The 23963-nt window shown below is 39.3% G+C and overlaps 1 protein-coding gene across 1 annotated transcript in view; it reads right to left on the bottom strand.

The window, feature by feature from the left end:
* Positions 1-1685: 1685 nt before the first annotated feature.
* The window catches only part of DNAH3 (dynein axonemal heavy chain 3), a 51670-nt gene continuing 29392 nt past the window's right edge, over positions 1686-23963 (bottom strand). The window contains exons 38-60 of the mRNA XM_030957994.1: positions 22967-23096; positions 22246-22482; positions 21753-21856; positions 20464-20758; positions 19818-19997; positions 18670-18793; positions 18426-18582; positions 17838-17981; positions 16631-17297; positions 16352-16517; positions 15804-16020; positions 14681-14863; positions 13579-13777; positions 10533-12674; positions 9323-9548; positions 8708-8952; positions 7257-7373; positions 6302-6456; positions 5394-5561; positions 4442-4584; positions 3684-3888; positions 2299-2436; positions 1686-2122 (exon numbers count right to left, since the gene is read on the bottom strand). Coding sequence (XP_030813854.1) covers positions 1769-2122; positions 2299-2436; positions 3684-3888; positions 4442-4584; positions 5394-5561; positions 6302-6456; positions 7257-7373; positions 8708-8952; positions 9323-9548; positions 10533-12674; positions 13579-13777; positions 14681-14863; positions 15804-16020; positions 16352-16517; positions 16631-17297; positions 17838-17981; positions 18426-18582; positions 18670-18793; positions 19818-19997; positions 20464-20758; positions 21753-21856; positions 22246-22482; positions 22967-23096 — 6696 coding nt within the window. The 3' untranslated portion in view covers positions 1686-1768. The remainder of the gene's footprint in view (positions 2123-2298; positions 2437-3683; positions 3889-4441; positions 4585-5393; positions 5562-6301; positions 6457-7256; positions 7374-8707; positions 8953-9322; positions 9549-10532; positions 12675-13578; positions 13778-14680; positions 14864-15803; positions 16021-16351; positions 16518-16630; positions 17298-17837; positions 17982-18425; positions 18583-18669; positions 18794-19817; positions 19998-20463; positions 20759-21752; positions 21857-22245; positions 22483-22966; positions 23097-23963) is intronic.

The following is a 23963-nucleotide window of genomic DNA, read 5'->3' as shown; positions in this document are numbered from 1 at the left end:
GAAACACCTGCACATCTCTGTCCCTTTTATTAAAACAAATATCCTTTAGGTGTCCTGGCCTGACATCTTTGCTCTACTCCCACATACCAGTGATGCCCCAAATGCCTGGTGCTGGACTGCTAATGAGGTGTCAGGTGTGGTGCATGGAGCTGCTGTTTACCTGTGCACCTTCCTGCAGAGCAGCACTGCACACACACCCCCAACACTGCTGCCTGACCTTGCAGTACCATTCTTAACGGTTACTGTTTTATGAATATCTGCATAAAACAAACCAGTGGTTAATAAAACAATAATGAACTGCTTTCACCTAAGGACAACACAACAGACAAATTCCTCTGACAACAACTGTGGCTTTTAAGGAGTTGTAGCAGCATCCCTTAATGCTTAGAGCAGGATACTGGGAATTGCCAGTGATGGCTGAATCTCTGACTTTGTGAGGCCTCCAGCAAGTCATTAAAATGCTGCAATTTGGGCAATGAAAAAAAAATACAAGACCCCAAATTAGTGTATGTCTGTTTAGTGCATGTTTTTTTAAATGTTTGCCTTGATCTTTGTGCTTCTCTTGTCCTGTGTACACAACAAGTCTAATGATGCATCTTTAGTACCTTCTTGGCATGCTGTGGGGAGTAGTTAATGACTGCACAGCTCTTTGAAGATGTTCAGGCTATTTTATTTTTAATTAATGTTTGCAAGCTACTTTGAGCTTCTCTGATGAAAGGGCTTAAACAAGTACAAAATTTCAGGCAGTTATTAGTCCAACATGCAAGACAGCAAGATGAGGAAGTTGGGGTAGAGTCAATTTTCCTCACTCTGGCTGGTATGGGGCTGTGTTTTGGATTGTGCTGAACACTGGGTTGATAACACAGAGATGTTTTTGTTATTGCTGAGCAGGGATTGCACAGAGCCAAGGCCTTTTCTGCTTCTCATACAGCCAGGCTGGAGAGGAATTTGGGGGTGCCTGGGAAGGTGGGAGGAGACATGGCCAGGACAGGTGACCCCAAATGAGCAAAGGGACATTGCAGACCATGTGACATCATGATCAGTGTGTAAAGTGGGGGAGAAGAGGGGGATATTTAGAGTGATGGCTTCCCAAGTCACCATTACATGTGATTGGCTCCTGCTCTCCTGGGAATGACTGAACACCTGCCTGCCTGTGGGAAGCAGGGAATTAATTGTTTTGCCTTGTTTGTGTGCATGGTTTTTGCTTTCCCTATTAAACTGTCTTTATCTCCCCCCGTGAGATAGTGGGGGGTGAGTGGCTGTGTGGGGCTGCACTGCTGGCAGGAAGTAAAGTGAGAGTGTGGGAGAAAGAAAACAGCTCCATGTACCAGGTACCTGGAATGTGTAGGTAAATAATATTGAAAAAAAAAGAAGAAGTCATATGGCACAAGCATACTGTTCTGAGAAATGGCAGCTCCCAATACACGGGCTGTGGAGAAGTTTTCCATGGAAATTCTGACACATCATCAAGGAATGACTACAGTTTTATAATACAGCTTGGGGAGTTCATTCTGTCTGAGGACTGGAGGATTGGTTTCATATGTTGACAACAGAATATTCTCATCTCCTCCCTCCTTGTCCTACATACTCCTGAGACACCAAAGTGGTAGGCAAATCGACAATCCTTTTGCAAGAGTTGTAAAGTAGATTCCCTGTAAAATCAGCATCAAAACTCTTAGGCCCAATTTCATTGAAAAAAAAACAACAAACCAGCCATGCAGCCATTGAGGTGTAAAGCAGATCTTTACAATCCCAATATTGCACCCTCTCAGTCATCCAGCTGGCACAGGGCTGCCACACCTCTATTTATCCAGTGTTTCTGGGGCTTGTCAGAAGGGAGTTCAATGGACAGAACATAGTTGGTTGAGTGCCCAGTGGTGGATAAGACACCTCTTCTTTCACTTGTCTTGTACACAGGGCATGAATAGATGTTCTCATGAAGAAACTTGGAACTTTCTCCAGGTTTCAGCCATATTATGGGCAAAGGATCATAGAGGATTTTTGGTAGTGATTCTCCAATTACCAAGGATTCTCTATCCCATCGTGCACCTTCCAAAAAAAGGCCTCTCACATAAGCCCCATCTTCTGGCATTTTCTCCATTGTGTGCTCCTGTTTCATCACCTGGAATGATTAAACCATTGCTTGATTTTATCTGGAGTATACTAAACCCTGTAAGTGACAGTCTGAAATTGCTCCTTTAAATAAAATACCTTTACATCTGAAAACTCTATTTCTTGCTGCTCAAGAACATGTTCAAGCTGTTCAAGAAAAACAAAACTCTTCTGCATTTTTCTTACCTCAAACTCAAATCCAATGTGGTCAATTGGGATGGTGTATTTTCGGGCAAAGTTTTGTAAAACACCAGTCAAAAAAGACTGAGTGAAGAAGAATCCTGAGAGCCAAAAGACTGTGGGTGGCCCCTTGTCAACCCAATCCTGAATAAGGAGAGAGAAAACAAATGTAAGAAAAAATCCAATGTATTTGTGGCTTCACTGTGCCAATTCACCAGAAAAGGAAGTCTTTTCAGATACACTCAAACAGCACAATGAGATCTAAGCCTTGATGGGACCTTCTGCATCTTTCCATCAATTTTGTTTTTCAGAGACAACAAGTCACAGAAGTCAATTTTTTAGGATGACAACAAAATAATCACTCATTCTGAAACAACCAAAACTCAGTGCTACTAGAAAAATTTCAGAAAGTAGCATAAGCATGTTTTGTTTAGTCTAGATAGTGACCTCTAAAAACAATAGAAGTGATTGAATTTGGACACTTTTACCAAAATACTTTCTTTTACAGTCTTGTAAACACCAATTTCCTAACATGAAAAAAGGCCAAATTCTTTCCCATTCTTCACTGATCAATATCTCTTCACTGATCACTGTGAGGGTACTCACTAAGCCTACTCATCAGATCCTAGCAGAGGAAATCATTCCTGTACAAAGATGCCACACAAGGAGGTCTTGGACCTTGTCCACACAATGCAGTAGGAAAAAGTAAAACAAGGGTAAAATGTCTACCTACGCTACTGTAGGCTATTTGGAGTCCAAATGCTCTGATCCAGCAAACAGGAAACTCTGCCATTTCTGTAAGTCTCAAACATTTCTTCCCAGCTTCCTCCTCTCCTGACTTCTATGGGGTTTCACTACATCTCAGTATCTCACTATTTAAGGTACACCCAAAATTTTAAGTAGTTTTAAGAGTGCAAGAGAAATAATGAAATGGCAAGTTAAAAATAAGATATCCTGTTCAAAAAGTGTGTGAAAGTGGTGTCACATTTTATGAAACTTGAAAGATATTTACAGACACGTATATGAAATTTCATAGTGCCTGTTATGCAGAAGTTCTAATGCATTCTCACACCCAGCTCGGTGTCCTTTCAGCAAGGAAGTCATTAAGACACCAATTCAAACTAAAATGAACCTTCTAGAAATAGAAGGATGGAAACCACCAAAAGCAGCACTGGATTAGCACCAAGGGATCACACTCCCAGCTCACCCTGAGCAATTGCCCAGCTGACTGCAGTGCCTCTAATGCAGAGTGCATTTGGCCAGGAGTGTGGGTGAGCAGCTCACAGCCTGGAGCTACCCAGGGGCTGCTGAGCAAGGACAGCACTGACACATTCTCCCCATCCACCTTCCAACTACAACTCCCCAGACCCCTCAGGGTCAGCTGAGCAGACCTGGAAGAACTCCAAGCGACAGAGGAGATCGGACACATAACTTCCCAGAGGCTTCAGGGATGGATAGGATTTGGCAGCCCACATGGATGGCACTTTTCCCATTAGCATGCTGTTGAAAACATCTTCAAGCTCAGAAGACATCAACACTTGGCCTTTAATGGCTTTGCCTATATTAATGAGGCTGCTCCGAACAACTTCAGTAAGCCTTGAGAGAAAACAAAGGAATTGTCATTATTTACTTCTTACTACCTGGCTAAATACCCCTCAGGCCAACTTGAATGAAGGACTGATAGAGGTAGTAAATATCCTGCCAGAAATTCCTTATCTCACCTGTAGTTATCAAAATTCTTACTTAACTTTAGAAAAGCAAACAAGTGAGAGACACACACACAAATAAAAGACAGTGAAAACTTTCACTCTAGACAAGGGAAATCAAGTGACAAGAGCTTTAGAGCTTGAAGCACTCACTGTCATAGTGTGCTGTGAATACTGGGGCTTGGGTATCACAAAGACTAAAGCAGGCTGCTCTACCTCAGCACAACAAACCCAAATGTGATTTAAGTTCACCCTCCAAGAACACAAGTACTATTGCTATATTCAGGTAGTCAGCTGCAGCTTCCAAGTCTTTTCAAAAGATTCATCCAAAGCAGAATCTAACATGTTAGGGAAAAGGTATTGTAAAAGGCTTGTTTAATGCTTGTGAGCAGCTAGCACCAATGAACACAAGAATATTTCATACACAAAACACTGGGCCATACCTGTTAAATCGAATTAGTTCTTGCCTAAGAACTGTGTTCATGGACTCCTCATAAAGTACTGGGTATGCCTTCATCACTTCTTCCATATCAAAGCTACTTGGTAGTTTGGATAGGATGTCCTGTGCCAAATCTTCAACAACTTCCTGAAGTCACAAGTTTGCAGTGAATAACAAATATCCCTTTTTCCCCTTCCTATTTTTATTGAATAAATTCCACAAAACACTATGGATTTTACATTTTTCTGTATAACCACATAGGTGTTTTAGTCAATTTTCCTAAAGATACAGTGTTTTTATGCTCTTACTCACTTTGAGCATCATCCTGTCTGTCTCTGCATGTGCCTGCTTGCTCCTTCCTTCTCAATAATATTAAATTTGTTAGTAATTTTTAATTTGCAGCAAGGTTTTAGGCAATTTCTAAGGAGACAGGCAGGAGAGCAGACAAGCACAATCCTATTTCTGCCACAGTGAAGGACAAGACAAAGCATGCAGCATGAGCAAAATAAGGGGAAGACCCCATGAATAACCCAGCCACAAGAGAAGCTTTACTTACAGAATATTAGACATCAGAGAATATGATCACTAGACAACCCTGCAGGAAATGAGGCTCCATCAATCCCACTTTTCAAGAATCCACTTGTGTATAAAATATAGAAAGTCAAATCTGAGAGGCTTGAAAGGTTATTTATCCATATCCCAAAGGGGCATGGATTTGCCCTGAGTAAACTGAGCTGCCAGGACCTGTAGTGTTAATCTGTTTGAATGCAAAGTCATGAAGGTATCTTCCATCTTTAAAGGTGCTATGCCAAATCCATCTGCTTCTCTACAGGGACATTCACATCTACTCCCAGAGCTACAGACATGAGATGAGAGGTGTTGGATTACTCTGAGACCTAGGACATGCCAGGCAAGGGCCTTTCCAGAGTGCAAATTGATCTTCCTTCCCCACTTACCTGAGGGGACTTGCCAGCTCCTCCTGCTTCTCTAGGCAAAGTCAGGAGCACTGCATGGAAAAGCTGGTTGGTCTCCTGGTTATCCTTGGTGATGTCTGCATTCTCATGAAGCCCAAACACTTCAGGGTGTGTTGTAATTGGCAAACTTCGTATGTACTCAATGTAAGACTGTAAAACAAACATTTAGATACCAGACATCATATAATGTGATAGTCATAAATGATCCAACTGGGAAAGAACCTTCCCATTTACAACTAAAGATGGCAGTTCCCTGTCAAACACATCCAGGAATTGACTGACTCTCCACAGAGATAAATATAAAATTCTGAGTGATTCAAAAACTCACTCAGAGGAGGAGTTGTTATTACCACCCTCATGTAAGTGGCAAGAGAAAGGAAAGCACATTAGAAATATCCAAGGAGTGGTGGTAGGAGTCACAGAAAGATGCTGGATGTGTCATCCCTACAACTGTGGGATCTGAGCACGTTCATTATCTCTGTGCAGCTGCTAGAAAGGAAAAAGAATGGAAATTGAGTATACACATGCCATTCCACCTCTTCCTCCTGACTGCTGCTTTCAAGGTCAGACTGGCTGCAAGAAAGTGCAGAAGTACCATGTGAATTCCTGCAGCCTGACTCCTGTTGGCCTTGTAGAACTGTATTGGAAACCTGCACAGGGGTGGCTTCTCTCTTCATCAACAAATGCCAGAGTATTGGATGATCTCTACGTCCCCATTGGGGTATGGCAGATATTAAGTACCAGATTCATATTTCATACACAAGATACATTCTGGCATGGCTTTATGATATTATGGGGTGTATTTTCTATTTGTTGTATTCAGCATTATCCAGGCATGGTGTAGGTAAGTTCCTCCCCAATAATTCAGAGAATTTACACTTGTCTCTCACCTCATAGGGGCCATGTGGTGGTATGTAGTAGTCACCTCCAGCTGAGAGCATGTACTTCTCCTGCTCTATGTCCTTGTTGTAGACTGTGGAAAGAAGGGACAGGAGAAGACGCCTGTCTTTATCATCTGTCACTCTGCCTCCATAGTTACACTCTCCTGCAAAAAGACAAAGAAAACCAGGACAAAAAAACTGAAATTAATGAACAAATAAAAATTGTTTTGCAATAATGTGAAACTCTAGTAAGTTGAAGCTCCAAAGCTCCAGATCTTCCAAAGTCTTTAGGTTTTATACTTTGATTCAATGGAAATGAGACACTTGAACATCTAAGGGCTAAATTTATGTGTCTTCATGATGGAAGGTTTAAGGAACACTATCAGCTGGCATGAGAAACTGCTACTCATGTCCCAAAATTCTTTTTTCATAAAGCTAATCATAATATTAACAAAAATCAAGAATAACAAAGCTGACAAAGGAGGTGCCAAAAAGCAGCTTGTCTCCCTGGAGAGAGAGGACAGAATAGCCACAGAGGCTGAGTTATTTACACACATCAACACCTCCTGCTTTAAACCCCTGAGTGTTACCACATCCTCTGGTGAAGCCCCAAGGCTTCCTGTGTCAGTCTCACACTGATCAGCAAAGGTGAACCAGAGACTCATGGTTTTCTGGTTTTATTTGATGAGCACGAAGCAAAGACCAGGAGTTTTGCTCGGCCATCAGTAATTGTAGCCATATACAAGTCAAAACAACAGTGACATCTGAGGGTTTGGGATCCAACTCCAATTACAGTCCAACTCCAACATCCCTCCAATGACAACCACATTGTTTGTGGAAGGCCAGTAAAACCAACCAGGGTGGAATCCCCTCAATTTGTTGAGAACCCTCAGTTTATCAGTGTATCAGCAGAAAGTGCCCAGCAAAGTCAACAAACACATGTGAGAGGATGCAATGTCTGTACCTGTTAGATAGGTCAGAGCTTCAAATGGGATTTCTTCATATTCATTCAGAAACATCTGGATCTGTTGCATGCTGATCCTGAGGTCAGACTCATTGAATTCGTATGGAATATTCCAACCTGTTCAAGTCAGAAGAGATACACAGGGCAGTGGTGCAAGGTACTGACAGCTGGGCTCAGGAAATGCTGGTGTTGGTACTACACTGCTCCTGCAGAGCTGAAGATACAACTGCCAGACAGTCTAGAAGCAGCCTGGAATATACCAGACTGTTTATTAAACATAAGCTAATTCTGGCATCACAATATCCTGAAAATTATATTTTACCTGCTTGGTACTTTAAGCTAACCTGTTGCTATCTGGACACAATGAGAACAGGAGTTTTTAATTCATTAATTGATTTCAATTTTTAATCTGCCCATCTATTAATACTGTTTGCAGATGACATTCACAGTAACAGTACAACAAAACAAGCAAGCAAGCAGATAAACAAACAGGAACATACTCCAGATGAAAGAATCCTTCAGAAAGCCTAAATCCTTAGTGCAAACCAAAAATAGGGCTATTGATGCAACTATCCTTCTTCACCTAGCTAGCTGGTCACATTAGCAGTAGATGTTACATTAGAAAATGGCCTCTAGAAAATTCAGTTTTACTCTAAAGCAATAAATCAGTGTCTTCATACTGGAAGTTTAGTGCTTATTTAAACAGCTGACTATTAAAATAATGACAGTGGCTTTCAGTCAAAATTTAATATTTCCTAACAGCAACCTGTTATGAAGAAGAGAGACTCAGCTGGAAGACTGAGAACTTCATTTACACAAGGGCAGAGCATAAATTTTATATAGTTATAAAAATGGATTCTCTAAGTCCGTACATTTCTATGCTATACAGAAATTCTATAGTTTCCTGCATATTTGAAGATTACAGAAAAAGCTGAAGCACAAATCTTATGAATACATATCTTTTCATTGCTATGTTATAAACAACACACTGCAGCTACATAGATTTTTTTTTCACACCAAGTAAATACGTGCATTAGGTTTGATAAAACAAAGTATGCACATAAGTAACAAAAGCAGAATTGAAGGCATATTTTTAATTATAAAAATTTAAAACAGATCTGAATTTGATTGTTACTAAGAACCACAGTAATAATTTAATAATTTAGTAACCTATAATTTAATGTAACTACTGTATAATATATTAATTTGGAAAAATAGTACTTTCTAGTCTTCCCCAGGGTAATACTTTTAATAGCTTCAAAGTAGCTTTGGCTGAATAAGAATCCCTGCAAATAACAGCTTTTAGACTTTATGATGTTCTGTGCAATGCAGATTGCACTCTTGTAATAGTGTTAACAGTACTGCCTTTTTAGAGAGAGACTCCAGCAATACATTTCAAAAGCACAAATTGTTTTTCTTTGAAATGAAGTGCAAAATAATCTAAAACTTACCCAGCGGACCAAAGTTTCTCCTTTCCTGCACAACAGCATGAAAAAAGCAAAGACCAAAAAGCAGTTTTTGCCACAGTTTTGGCTTTTGGCAGCTTTTAAAAAACACAGGATCAGAGATGGGATCGTTCAGGTATGAGCGAAGGAGGTTCACTCTGACACCTTTGGGAGGCTCATTTGTCATTTTGATGCCATTCTGAAGAATACTAACAGGAAACTTTTCTGATGGATAACTAGTTAGCCACAACCTAAAAAGGAGGTTGAAAAGCACATTATTAAAAAATCATATAATAGTAAGAGTAGTAGTAATAATAATAATAATTTTAAAATCAATAATATAATCCTGCATCTTGATCTTAAGAAGACTAAGTTTTACTACTTGCTTAACTATGAAGATAACATCTAAATTTGGTCTAAAATGCAGGCATAAAGGAGATTATATTGGACAGATAGAAAATATGACCTCTTAATTATGGATCTTTTTTTTACCACTGCACATAAATTATATGAATGTCATACTCAGGCATTCTTACGGAGGTATTTTAATTTCTTTTTAGTAGCATCTTCAGCAAACAGGAAATGCTCACATTAAAAAGTGCAAAATATTAAAATTCCTACCTGAACTTATCATTGGTATTCTCAGGCACTATAACTTCCTCACAGATTTTTTCCAAGGCAGGCATCCAGCTGGTTGCAAGATGGCAGTTTTGTAACACTACCCAGGTTCCATCAGTAATAGCCTGGTAAATCATTTTTTCTGCTATTGGGCCCTGGCCCTGGCCCAGTGAAACCGTTTGAACACTTGAGCTTCCCATGCTAACATCATCAGCAAATTTTAGCAAACCTGTGATGGCAAGTTTTATACATGCAAAACAAAAAATACAGAGTCTATTAGAAAGTACAATATGTTATATTCATCGTTTTTATAATGTAATTAAAGGGAGAAAAATCAACAAATATTTTACGCAATTTAAAGAAAAAAAGAAAACACCAAAAAAACCCCACCTCAACAACCCAGTAGTATCATATACTGTATCAGTCACTGTGTCTCTGAGACATATACTAAAATTAAGGGGTATAAGGTATTAATTAAAAAAAAAAACCACAAACAAACAAACAAAAAAAAAAAAACAACTAGACAGGTTACATGACTGACCTCTTCTTTGGCCCCAGGTGTTTAGTTCCAGGCTGCACAGCAGCCCTCAACTCTCTATATTGGATGGGTGCAATTGTTTATGAGGTTTGAGCTGCAAACTGGATCTTTACATCTGGCTAAAAATAGACCTCCAATTTTGCCATCAAAATCAGTACTTTCTGGAAATACATCCTTATGGTATGGCTCCATATCACAATTCTTTTGGCAGAAAACCAGATTTAAAAATAATCTGGGTGGTTATACTTTAAAGGACATTCAACAAATGTGGTTTTAAGTGCAGCCTATACACCATTTAATTAGTAACTGAGAGGGAGGAAACTTACTGGAGGAGGGGTAGCAATAAAGACTGGGGCAAACCTCCAACACCCACTGAAAGAACTGTAATGCAGGTACAAATTATAAACTGGTCTGAATGCTTCAATCTGTTAGATCCCCAAATTGCAGCTCAGAGACTGAAACATTTCATCACCACTACTTTCACTCCACCCCCTAACAATTTTACTACTGTTGTTTATATATGGGCAGATGCCAGTGTTTGATATTCCATCACTGCTGTATTGTACTTTAAAGACACTTTAAAGATCAAATGAGGGGGCCTACACTATTAATGGTTTAGTCAGACTCAGTGACATTTAACCAGACAAAAAAAGATTTTTTTAATACCAATCTCACCTGCCATAGGATCAGCACCAGGTGATAATATAAAAATCAAAGGGGCACAACAATTTGAGTCACTGTAACTTCTTCCAAGATCAAATGTAGGTGGTTCAATGAATGTTCTTCCCATGTTTTCCATGATGAAGATCTGCACTGCCGGGACAATTTTGTCAGGTCTCAAACACCTGAGAATAACCATGCGATCCAACCCCGTCAGTGAGTTCCAATCATCTGGGAAGGCTTCCTCATGGGGCCTGACAGAGTCATAGATTGGCTTCCACTTGGAGGAATTGTCTCTGACATGTTCCATTAGTCCCTGCAGGTTGGTCAGGCAAGATGCACGCACGAGCTCGGCCCATGATTTGTTAGACAGCCAGTCTGGAGCTGGATTGGGGTGAGGATTATCGAGAGCAACACCTCCTGTCAGGAGGAAACGCCAAACTGCATCATCTATCTGGCCTTTTCCCTTCATAATGCCTACTGTTAGAAGGAAGGAGAACAACAGCTTGTCCTTTTCAAACAGTGAACGGCAGACATTATTGTAGATGCTCACTGTGAAATGGTCAGTTATATTTTTAATTCTCTCTTGTAAACGTCCACTCTTAACACTTTTAGCAATAGATTGAACATACAAGTTAATGAACCAAATCAGTGAATACTGGTACATAGGTTCAATGTTAGCCAGATCAGAGATGCAGAAGAAGACAACAGCAGAATGAACAGCAACTGGCTTATATCCCATTCGAGTAGAGTCTATTTCCTTCTCAGTTACAGAGGCAATTTGTTGCTTTTCAGAGATTTCTGCAGATAACTCCTTGGATGAAGACAAAATATTAATTGCTGTTTCATCCTCTAAGATATTTCCTTCTGAATGGGAAAGGACCTCCAGGATTTTATCTTCTAATTCCTTTAGTTGTTTCTTATTGGCTGCACTTTCTAGAATGAGTTGGTTTTTCTTTTCTTCTAGCTCTGGCTTTTCCTTTGCAGCTACAATTCCAAGAAGCTGGTCCTGAAGACCCAAAGGTGTAATCATGAAATTGAGTAGACAAACTTTCACAGCCACTTCAGGATAATAATGAGGATTTCTTAAGTGGGTTGTCATGTAAAACCTGAAGTCTCTTGAATATTCAATTATATTTTCCCCTAATTTCATGTATTCTACTCCATGTTGTTTGAATGTTTGCTTTAATAAAATAGGTTCTAAGAAAGCATCTAATTCTTCACCAATATTTTCTAGCAAGACTGGTGTCCCAAGCTGAAGAGCAGTTTCTAATGTCCTCACATAATGTGTGTCAGATAATTTGATAACTGACAGCTTGTTAGTTTTCTCCATATTTTTTATCCACTTGTTAGCTTGCCTTTGAGGATCTATCATTAAAGCCCATCTTCTTGAGTTAGAAACAATTACACCATTGTCAATGGAAAAAGAATCAACTGGCAGTCCAGCAATCTGCCAGGCACGGATTTTGACTGGATCCCCCAATGTATTACTTAAGCTGAAATCACTGGAGCACGGAATGTTCTTTTCAATGCACAGGTCCTGCCACTGCTTTTGACATTGTAGGCGATAATCGACAGTAAAGGCTCCCAAATAAGCCACAGTTCCTGATGACAACAGCACATCCCCTACTAGGTCTATGTACTGAATTCCTAACAACCGTGCAGCTTCTGTCCACCTGTCCTTCTCTCCACCCAGACCACTGATCAGCTGCTCAGCTCTCACCAGCTTTAGTGAACAACGTTCAATATTATTCTCTAACTCTATCTTTTTGTTATTCATTTCATCAAACTCATCTTGCAAAGCTTGGAGGCGATCAACAACCTCCTTGAGTTCTGCTTGTTTCACCTGCAGCTTCTGCATTTGAACGTCCAGGATGGCCTCAGCCTCTTGCAGGCGCTCGCGCTTTGGGGCCACCACTTTCTGCACACGGTCATAGACCTCCATGGCTCGCACCCACTTGCACAGGCCTTCACAGGCAGATGAAACGTTTTTTACAACTTCTGGCTGAAAATCTGGGTGATTCATAAACTTATCTCTAATTTTCTTCATTATAGGAGGAGGAATATTATCCTTGTCATATGTCTTTAGTCTGTCAAGGAACTTAATATCTGAAAGAAGTTTCTTGGCTGGCCCCCAGAAATCTTCAATCATTTTACCTATATTGCAAATAAGACTAAAATCAGGCTCAATACAGGCATGTTCAAACTGAAAAAAAATACTTTGAAACATAGTATGAAGAATTAACATCAATGATATGGCAATGGAATTTTACTATGCAAAGACTATTAAATACTTTGGGAAAATCAATACCTAAAGGAATTAATACAAGACCTTCAGCATCACTAACCAATGTCATGTTTATTAACTGCATATTAATTCTAAATCAACAAAGCACATTAAGGGAAACAAATTACTATACAGTCTTTCTTAGCATAATCTATTAGATAAAGCAGTAACTGTAGAACTATTCCTTCTTAATCCAGATAAGATCATTTTGGATGAAAGGCATTTGTATAATTCTTATTCTTAAATTAGGAAAAGTTGAACTGTATAGGTATAAGGTAGAAGAAAGAAAAGGGTCTCTTTCCTACCTTGCAAATCCTGTGCAATCCCACAACAGCAACATTAAACCACACAGAAAAATCTTGTTAGAATAATCACCTATGGCAGAGGTATAACTAGAATTCCCTCCCCCAGCATAACTAGTAGTTTGGAAGCAGGCATCACAAGGGGAAACACAAGCAGATGGTGCACAGCACACCTCCAGCACCCAGAGTTCCTCAAGGCAATGCAACTCTTAAGGTTGGGTCAAAGCAGGCTGAAGAGATGACTTTGTGCTGGTGACTGGGATCGTGTTTACAAAGCTTGTACAACAGTGTCAGGCAAGGGCAGCATGTTAGCACGGCAAAAGCAGCTCTTCACTACTCAGTGTACTTGTCACTGCCAGCGAAATGCACCTCCAATGCACAGAGCTGCATTCATGCCAGAAGCACCTCACCAGCACACCACAGCAGCACCCACACGCTCCTGGGGCAGGAATAACAAAAGCTGTGTCATTACCACTGCCACTGGGGTCGGGTTTCCTCTCTGCTTTAACTGCCCTCATGACACAGATACTCTCCATGACCAGCTTGACAGGACCCGGTGGATTCTGCATGGATTTCACAAGAGTGATGTCAGAAGGATTCAGGGTGTTTAGAGCTGCCTCTGCTGCCTCCAGAGCTGGCATAGCCTCTGCAAGGTCTGCTTCACATTCATCCTGTGAGGACATTGGGCAGAAAGCTGTAAAAACCTTCAGGCAGTACCAGGCCTGCAGCCTGATCGCCCCACTACAGCACAGCCTCACAGAACCTTCTCTCTTCTTCAATACCCATTAATCAGACTCTTCACAACATTGTGTTTCTAGGAGAGAAAACTACTTGCACAATTTGACTGCACAGTGTAAAGAGGGAAGATTTGTAGATAAATTAGAAACTTCCATAAACTCAACTGATAGCTGAAAAAGTCAGACAAGCTTTCAAGATCAAAGTCTCTCTGGTTTAGCAATAAGAATTAAAATAAATATTAGATACCGTAGATACAGTTGTTCTTATTTAAATTTTACAGTGCTGATCAGGTAAAAAATGGATACTGTGTAGCTTAAATTCTTTATCACATACTCTGATCTCAGCAATTATCCATATTAAATATCACTGACATTTTCAGCTAGTTACAGAAAAAATATTGAGGAATCTTGAGGCTTCCCACACGAAATTCTGTGTTACAGACGTCTGGCTGTGGCATTACCTCTAAAGTTATTCCTAATAGGACTACATGCAGCATATGCCAAATTACCTCAGCTAACTCTAAAATAACTGTCTTTGGGCCTGGAAACAGTTAAACTCATTATTCCATCTGTTGAAAATGAGAATATATTAGTAGGGAAATAAGAGCTGTACAGCTTTTGGAAGGTGAGCTAGAAAGGGAAGCTGTGCAGGACTGTGAGATTCAGTCAGACTCCAAACAGCCTGAATTTGCTGTGTTTCTATTAGGAGCATCATTCATCATCTGCAATTTTGTTAGTCTAAGAGCTCAGCTCACCCCATTAACACATCATCACATCATCACAGCTCCCATTTACTTGGAACCCATCCTGCTCCAGGCTCAAGCCCTTGTGCTCTACCTTAATACCCTGGGCAACAGCAGCTGCATCATTGGCCTCTTTTTCATCTGCTGACACTATTGCCTTTTTTGCATCTACTTCAGCTGTTTCCTTTTCAATCTTGACCATCATTTTATCTGTTTCTGCAGATGTTTTAATCAGTTCAGGCTGAAGGTCAGTCAGTTCTTTCTGCATGTCTGCAACCTGATGAATACAACAGGAAATCAAGAAGAAATCTGTGCAAACATTGCATGCATTTCATATCTTGATGTCTTAGGAATAAAGATTGGAAACCCCTATAGTAATACAATCTAAAAAAGGACATTTGATCTAAAGAATTAGTTCTCTAGTTTATTTTTGCTATGAGCTGTTTCATTTAATTGATTAGATTTTAAAAGGTATATTTATCATCATCTAGGCAATACACTTTCTTTTTTAAGATTCATTAATGTCAATAATGAGAAATATATTGATAAATTCTATTATTCCCCTCACAGTCACTTTCAGATAATGAAAGTTTAAATAATGCTTTAGTGCACAGGTGGAAAACAAAATCCTAAAGAAACCTGGAATGGAACACAGAATTTGTGACAGCAACAGCTGCGAACTGGATCTTCTTCTTCATCCAGCAAGTATCTAGAAGCCCCTCTAGTTTGTATCTTGGAAAGATCAATCTCTGGATCACATGGGTTGAAAAAGGAATTATTTATCTGGAACCTGATCAATTCCCTACTTGGAATCTACTCAGGAATTAATGCTTACCATTGCCTTACAATGTTTTTAAATTTTTCCCCTATTTTGGAAAGGGTCATAAGTACTAGAAAGCTGAGGTGAATTCTCCATATAAGGTTTTGAGGAAATAATTAAATTTATAATATTTATTCCTTCAACATTTAATGAGTACCTTCATTTTAATTTTGTTTTCTATTAAGAGCTATAATCCAAATGTAGAAATCACGGTTTCTTCAACTTACTAAGCAGAAATCTAACTTTTCCTGCAGGCTTTCTACAGAAAGCTATCAATAACATCATGAATATAGTGAAGAACAAATTAATACATATTATTTTCGTAAGTTTCAACCATACAGACCCCACACTGAAGTATGCCTATGGCACATATTCAGCATCTTCATCTGAAACTTACTTGTGAAGATGCAAATTCAAGCTTTTCAAGTCCCACAAGATAACGAGTCCTCATCATGTCAACTTCCTCCCTTTTTCTGTTCAGCAGGGCCTTGAAGGTGAGAATCAGCTCCACGTAGGAAGTTGGTGTCACGTAGTTGTGTCTGCGCAGTGTTGCGTAGTAGCCAACAGAGAGGTCTCTCACACTTTCTTGGAAATATTTGCACACTGACACAACCCTAGGGAAAAATTTTCCACGTTACTCTGAAAATACAGTCTGTCTTTATGTCAACTCTCAAAAAATTACTCTAAGCTTATGAAGTCACATTACAGTTAGGGAAGGCAGGAATGTATTTTCCCCATTGTTAGAAATGTTACGGACTCTTCTCAAAGAGTGGTGTGGTTTTGAGAAACATCAGATACATTTGTCTCAGTATCTTTGACTTGCACTGAAATCCCAGAGTTGGCTTAGCTTTGTCCATTTATAAGGACAGATCAAATACATTGGGGGCACAAGGAGCAGGGGAACAAACTTTTGCTTCACATGTTTTTTTAGAAATAAACTCATACTCTTTTCTAATGTCATCTTTGAGCTCAATATCCTCTAAAAACTTGTTAGCAACCATTTCCAAAGCATCTGTAGGCCAGGTTTGGAACCAATCAATGGTGCAGCAGTTTATCAGTGAAGGGAACATCCGTAATCGATTCCGAAATGCATCTCCAATAGGACTCATGGCTGCAAAAATGAAAACATGACCGTTACCTAAGTTTCTTTGCGCCTTAGGAAGCAGAAAAACAAATAAACCTAAATCAAAAACATTCTAGAGAAACAATGCATTGTATACAGACCTAAGACAATATGCAAATTTTTCTTCACCCTTTCAATAAAGAAACTGTACATAGCAAGGGGCGTGGCTTCAATCTTCCTGTTCTCCATCCTTGCTGCACCTTGCATTTTCTCAACAATTTCAGCTTTCTCATCCGCTGGAAAGATATTAGGCACATCCCCAGTATTTAAAAGCATGTTGATATCTTCTACAAACGATTCATCCTTTATTTGATTATCGCAGAACAAAAAGGACACATTGTTGTTACCAACACCTGCTTTCAGCATGACTTGTTTAATATCATCTTTCCATTCACTGATGCCATAGGACTTGGTGATTTCAATCTGGAAGAGCTCAAAGGAATTCATGAAGGTGGCGAGCTTGGTCGCGCTCTGCCGGCCGCTCCCGCCAACGCCCACCAACAGCAGGTGTCCATTATCCTGTTTCAGTACCCTGCATATCCTGGAGATGTGCTCAATGGCAAACTGGAACATGACCAGGGACATGGGGGCCTTGCTGATATTGTTGTATTCCTCAAGGTAGTATTCCATCACGCTTGTCAGCTGCTTTAGGTCTGTGATTTCATCATAAATTTTGACAGAACTGCTCGGCTTTAAATAGTCTCCAAAGAACAGGGCACGAATATTATCATCAGTGACTTTTCCAGTAGGTGAGAGATGACTCAGTACCTAGCAAAAAGACAAGAATCAACAGATAATTTTAGCTATTAGAGAATTATTTTCCTTAAAGTTGTAATAATCCTTATCTACATAGCATTAATATTGCAGAAAGCACTGCTTTTCATGTTCTAGTTACAACCTTGGTCTGGAAAATAATACTGTAGGTTGACATGCAGGTTTCCATATATGCATACGTCACAGAGAAATACTGCTGTCAAATATAGCATAGTTCTAAAAAGGCTTCTCAGAAAGGTACCCACTACACCCATTGGATCATCCAAGTAATTATCTTGGGTAAAAGCACAGATAAATGTTGTGCAAGATATTTACTCCATTCCAGCTCATCCTCTGTACCAACACAGGATCCCTCAGAAGTTATGAATCATTCTGATATGAATACTCAATACTGAATAGAAGATTGTCCATACTTTTAAAATTCACTGATCAAAATATTGCAAAATGCCTCCAATACTGATTTAATCTCAATGTTTAAGTATTTCTGAAAATGCATCAGTATCATCTTGGTCCCAGCACATTACCCAAAAATACCTTATTAAAGTTCTGCTTGAAGCTATTTAATGTTGTCTCTTGTACCATCTGAAAGAAAACATTCTTGTCATCATCATCAACCAAGCGATCATAGAAAACTCTGTAAACCTCATGAACCCAAAGTCTGATCAGTTTATCTCCATCCTGAAAATGAAAATACAAAAGAATGGGTAAATATAGCTCAGTCAGGATTTGTTCAAAGAGAAAAGGTTAGAAATGTCCATCTGGACCTCGCTATACCTTGTACTAAACTCAGTGGGAATCTTTCAATCCCAAGCCATTCAGCACATGGCCCAGCATCTGCTAACTTAACTGGATTCCTCACCTAGTTACCATCTTGTCCTTCCTGCCAACACAAACTGGGACTCTCATGTCAAAGCATTTTTTCTCTACTGTATCAAATCAAATTGTATTAACAAAATGACAGCTCTCTCCCTCAGAGACAGACAAAATACATAACAAGGAATTCAGGGACTATTCTGATCTTAAACCCTGCAAATCTATTGAAATCATAGTTCATGTATTATAAAAATAATTAACTTTTTTCACTGCTCTCTCCTACATCAACATAATGAAACCACAACTTACTTGCAAATGAGTGTGTGGACAGAGCAGAACTCCTTTGATAACCCTGGAAAAATCCCGTAGATTAAAGACATAGTGGGATTTTGAAGGAGTTGGGAGAAAATTATCAACTGCCAATTTATAAAGCACCGACGTCGCTTGGACCATCATCTTACCCAGCCTTAAGAAGGAAAAGAAGTACAAATTAACTTCTGCAGATAAACCACAGGGAAAAGACAAAAGTGCTACAGTAAATTGATCCCATTACCTTAGAAATGAAGCATCAAAGCCATTGCTGAAGTGCCAGTCAGTAACTGCAGTAAAAATCTTGGTTAAAATATCATCATTGAAAGCACAGATAGAGACAATATTCAAGTGCCGTGTGAAGCGTCCTGGAACACACACAAAAGGATGCAGAGAGATTTAAATGGTCAAATATTTTTCCACTTTTCAGCTTTCTTCTTCTAGGTTTGCCTGTCACTAGAAAACATTTGAATCTGGCACCAGCTTCATGATTTTGTTTCTGGCAAATTTCTGCCCTAGCAGTGAAGCAAAAGAAATATAAACTGGACTACATTTTCTATAAGTATTTAGCTTAAAACAACTGTTTTGAATATGTAAAACATGAATCATCATTACAAGGCTATTACCCAATTTAAAATTTCAGCTCGCATCAGCCTTTTGATTATGATATGACACAGTAAAAACTTTACAAAGTCAAGCATCTTGTTATTGGCTTTCACCTAAAAAAGAATCAGTCTACACATGAGTAAATTTTAGAAATTTAGCTGTATCAGAAGACTAATTTTCATAAAGCCTCCTCAGAACACACACAGTTATACCTGTATCATAGTGTTTATAAGAAGCAAAGCAGCATGAAGTGCCTTATAACAATGCAGCTGTATATAGCCTATAATAATGTAGCTGCAGCTACATTAGGGCTTTTATTTACATAATTTTTTCATTAGAAAATATAACCTCCCTTATGGTGCTGTGACAGGAATCATGGACTTGCAGGTAACATTCCTGTAACTAAATGCAGGCAGCCTACCTTAACAGCAGGAGATACAACTTCAGAAGAGACTTGCCAGAGACATGGCAAGCAGATGTATTCCCTCCCTTTTCCAAATAACAGAAACCAGAAATAATCTCCATTGCTAATTTTAGAATAACTTCTGTCATTCACAGTTTAATCAACTCTAAAAATTGTTTCTAATGGTGATTAATCTCCCACTGTTAGAGGTACAGATTTGAACTTGAACATAACAGATCTGTAGTTGGAATGACCCACTCAGTGAATGCACCTGTAGATCCACCAGCCGTAGATAAGTATTGAATTTGCCATCAGCAAACCTGAACCTACCCTTTAACTTCAGTCTGCTAGACAACCACCTGCCATAGTAATGTATTTCCTACCTGTAATGTCATTCCTGCCTCCCCCAGGGGGACCCATAGCTGTGACAAGCAGGACATCTATGATACTGAGGTGGGATGAATCCTTCCTGTCGTACCAGTGCCCGTGATCAATCCATTGCCTGAGAAGCTCAATAGCTGGCTGGGCTCCATACACTTCCTTTTCAGGCATGTTTAGGTCATCTATGGAGAACACAGACATTGAATAAAAAAAAAACCTCAGTGTTTGGGAATTCAGTTTTCTTCTAAGAAGGAAAAATAACTGTACTAGAGGTAGAAAAAGGCTGTGTGTTGTTATTCTTGCTGCCCATTGAACTAACCAAAATCAAATATCATTACACCTCACAGGCATAATTAGGGTGATGGCTTAACTAAGTGTGGCTGGTGATTTTGTTTTATTTCATGTCATGTCCCACTGCAACTCTAAGAACTATTCTGAAGACAACCACCACTTAAACCTCTCAGCAAGGGCAGTGCTAATCCTTTGGTGATCCCTCTGGTTCCCTTCCAGCTCAGGAGATTCTAGGATTCTCTGGATGCCTGAAAAAAGCACTAAGACAATCCAAATTTACTAGTCTTGGTGAACCACTTCCTTTGCCTAAAACCAGAACAAGAATTATTTTTAAAAAATGAAATAAATATGTCTTACCCACAAAAATTATAGCTTCTTTCCCTGTTGGAGGTCCAAATAATCCTTTTCTTCTTCTGTCTAGCTTGGACATAATAATATCCTGGGTCTGGTTAGCAGATGTTCTTGCAGAGAAGTTGATGAAACTCGGGATGTATTTTTCCTTTGGTAGTTTCAGTAGAAAGTTGTTTGTTATAGCTGTTTTTCCAGTGCCAGTGGGACCCACAAAAAGCAAAGGGACATTATGATCCACATATGTTTGAAGAAAAAACATTTGTCTGGCAGTTTCCATTGTTGGAATGATTAGCTCAGATACCTGTTACACAGGAAAGTAAAATAAAACATGAAAATCAAACATCTAATACCTTAATCAACGTGACTATTTGCAAGCAACTACAGGAACCCTGTAGCACAAATGCATTGAAAAAATTTCTATTGTCTGAAAACCTAAGCTATAACAAGGTTCTAGTAAATACTATGGCCCCACTTCTTGTTCAGGGCTTATACAGTCAATAGCACAACCAGTATTACCTATATTATGGTTCACAGACATTATATAAAGCCTGGAGAACTACAGAGTTAAATATGGCCTAGTTTTGTTCCCCTACTGTGCAAAGGGGAAGGAACACTGGTATGGAAATTTTTTTCTCTTCCTCATTTTTTACTTATTATTAGCAGCTGTGGATTTGATATCAAAAAAAGATTTTTGGCAGCAGAATGAAATGCCATCTTACATCTCTCATGTACTTAATAGACAAGACAATGGCAACTACAGTAGAATGAAAAGTTGAACAAGCTTAAGTTATCTTGAAATTTGATCTGCATATCTCTGCTGTGCTTCCCTTCCATTCAGTTCACAGCTGCCATCAAAATATGAGTGCCCCTATTTGGAAATGGAGGGGATCCAGGACTCTCAGTACTGTTCCCCACATCCCAAAGTCTCTTGGCTTGCTTTCTCTGAATAATTCATAGTACAATATCATGAGATCAACCACTGAAAACAGAAATGAAGGAATGGAAATTCAGGCTTTGGCATTTTCCCACCACAGTTTCCCCAATATCAAATGCTGTCAGAGAACAAAGCAGAACCCAAATTTTAACTACCAGGCAACCTCAGGGCTTCATGTGCACCTGCAGTGCTGAACTTCCAATGTTAGTGGTACCAGAATTGAGACAAAAGCATGAAAGGGAGCTCACAGAGACTAATGAAATGTTGCAAAGCAATCATCAAACAGCCTAATATAATTATTCATACCTCTAAATTATTTAGTCAAAAAATTATTTTGCATAATAAAGATAGCAATGTGCACCTTAGCCCCTGGGGCGATAACTTGCTCTTCCTTTGTGATGTAGTCTGTCCACATGGTCCACTGCCCATGGCCACGCTTGTTAAAATAGAAGTCATAAACACTCCCTTTTAATTGAAAAACACAACATAGGAAAAACCGACTGATTAAATTATAAAAATAAACTTCATTAATTTTAGTGTGAGATTTCCAAAACTGTGAGGTAATGGAAGCTTTCTAGTACACAAGATACACCCCCAACCCCCAGTCTCAGCCCCCCCCAGTGCCATTATCATCACCAAATTATTTTAGGTCAGATTAAGCCACAATGTTTGAGTATAACTGGAGGCATATGCTACTCCAGGTTAAAAGAGCCAGGGAAGGGCACCCAACTGTGCAGCCCAAGGCCTGGCAGATGGTGGCTCTGCTGCAGACTTAACATCTGCCAGGCACACCAAGTGGTAAGCTTTCTTACTGCTTTATAAAAGGCCAGGTAAGCACAGTTATGAAGAAGCACCTTTTTCTGGGAAGATATTGCTTTTGTTAATCTTCACATTTTTAGGGCGTGGGTTTTGCTCATTCATTCCATTGAGCAAGTTCCGGTAAAATGAATCAAATTTTCTTCTGCTGTCTGCGTCAATGATCCCTCCAATTGTCCACACCAAAGCAAAAAGGAAAAGGCCCTGCAGCCATGAGGTGATCTGCTGAGCAGACATGGTTTCACTGTCCTCTTCATCACATTCCTTAATTTCATCTAAAACACATATTTGAATTGTAGTTAAAAACCAGTAATAATCATAAATCCCAATTCAAAATGCATTTTTGCAAAAGTATCCTGAGACAAAAGTAAAGCACTGTCTGCAGTGGAATGAAACCAATCTACAAATGGAGGATTGTGTCTGTGTAAGATACTGTTTACAAATAAAAATGAAATTAGAAGACAAATAGTCCTAACTCTTTTCTTCAGAGAAAAGAGCAAACAGCAAGCAAAACATAGAACATACTTGCAAGATTATGTTTAGTTTTGTAATGAAACCACTTTCCAAATGTGAAAGCTCTGTATGCAAAGAACTATTAATAATACTGATCAGTGAGATCACTGACTGTGTTATATGAACTCAACAGTAAGGAATTCCTTTGGTATTTCCTTGCATCTTATAGGCTGCATTTTGTCCTGGGACATGGCAAGAAAAACAAAGAAAAATTGAAATAAAACCCAGGTAGCTTAGGGTACTTACCAAGGAGAGAAGAATAGAGTTTCATCAAGCTGTTACTCAGGTGAAGAGAGGACGTTTTTACCATGAATTTGCAATGATGGTCAATAAAATCTAAACAAGGCTCAACTAGCCACATAAACAAGTCATCAACCTACCAGGAGAAAAGGAAACAGCTGTGTGACAATGCAGGACTTGCCACATACCCCACTGTCCCTCAATTCACCCTCAGTCAAACATAAGGCATCAGAAATTGTCCAGGTTGGAAGAGAGATCAGGAAAGGGCTGTGTGAGGTAGTACTGAAATGTTCACAACATCACACCATCACTGTCTGATGGTGAAAACAAGATGCTTGTAACACAGAGAAGTTTTCAGCAGGAATTCTGTTACCCAGTTACTAATCCAGACAGCAGAGCAGAAGCTCAGCCTAGAGAGACTCCTGTTTTGCTTAGGCAACAACAAAATTATTCCAACAGAAACAAAGGCAAGGGTTTCATCCTCCCTTAAAAAGAGGCCCCCTACAGAGGACCCAGCACAGATACTGTGCCACAGCAGAAATTCCAGCATGCTGGGGCTGACTGGGGCCTGCAGGAGTGCCTCAGCATGTGGGTAAATACTGACCATGGCTGGTGGTATCTGCTCTGTGAACTCAAACTGGAAAACAGGACAGCAATCTTGACTTAACCTTTTCCCAGGGACTAGTACTGAAGGAGATGCACTAAAGGGTCAGGAATCTGTTGCTTAAGGAATAATTACTTTACTCTGATGAACGAAGAAAATTATAAATAAAGAGCTCTTCTAGTCTTGTTACTTTGAAATTTGATTCTAATTTCCTGCAAAAACTCAAAGAGAGTCTTCTCAAATCCTATAAATAAATTTTCTACAGCTCCAATCATAATATTATTCTGACTATTTTACTAGATTTTAATGCCCAATAATAGGGATTTTAAATTTTCATTAAAAGGTGATTCTCACCAACACCTATTTTTATTTGCATCTACAAAAAACATAGTACAATAC

Source organism: Camarhynchus parvulus, chromosome 14 (genome assembly GCF_901933205.1).
Source record: "Camarhynchus parvulus chromosome 14, STF_HiC, whole genome shotgun sequence".
NCBI lineage: Eukaryota > Metazoa > Chordata > Aves > Passeriformes > Thraupidae > Camarhynchus > Camarhynchus parvulus.
This window is presented reverse-complemented; position numbering and strand designations above follow the sequence as displayed.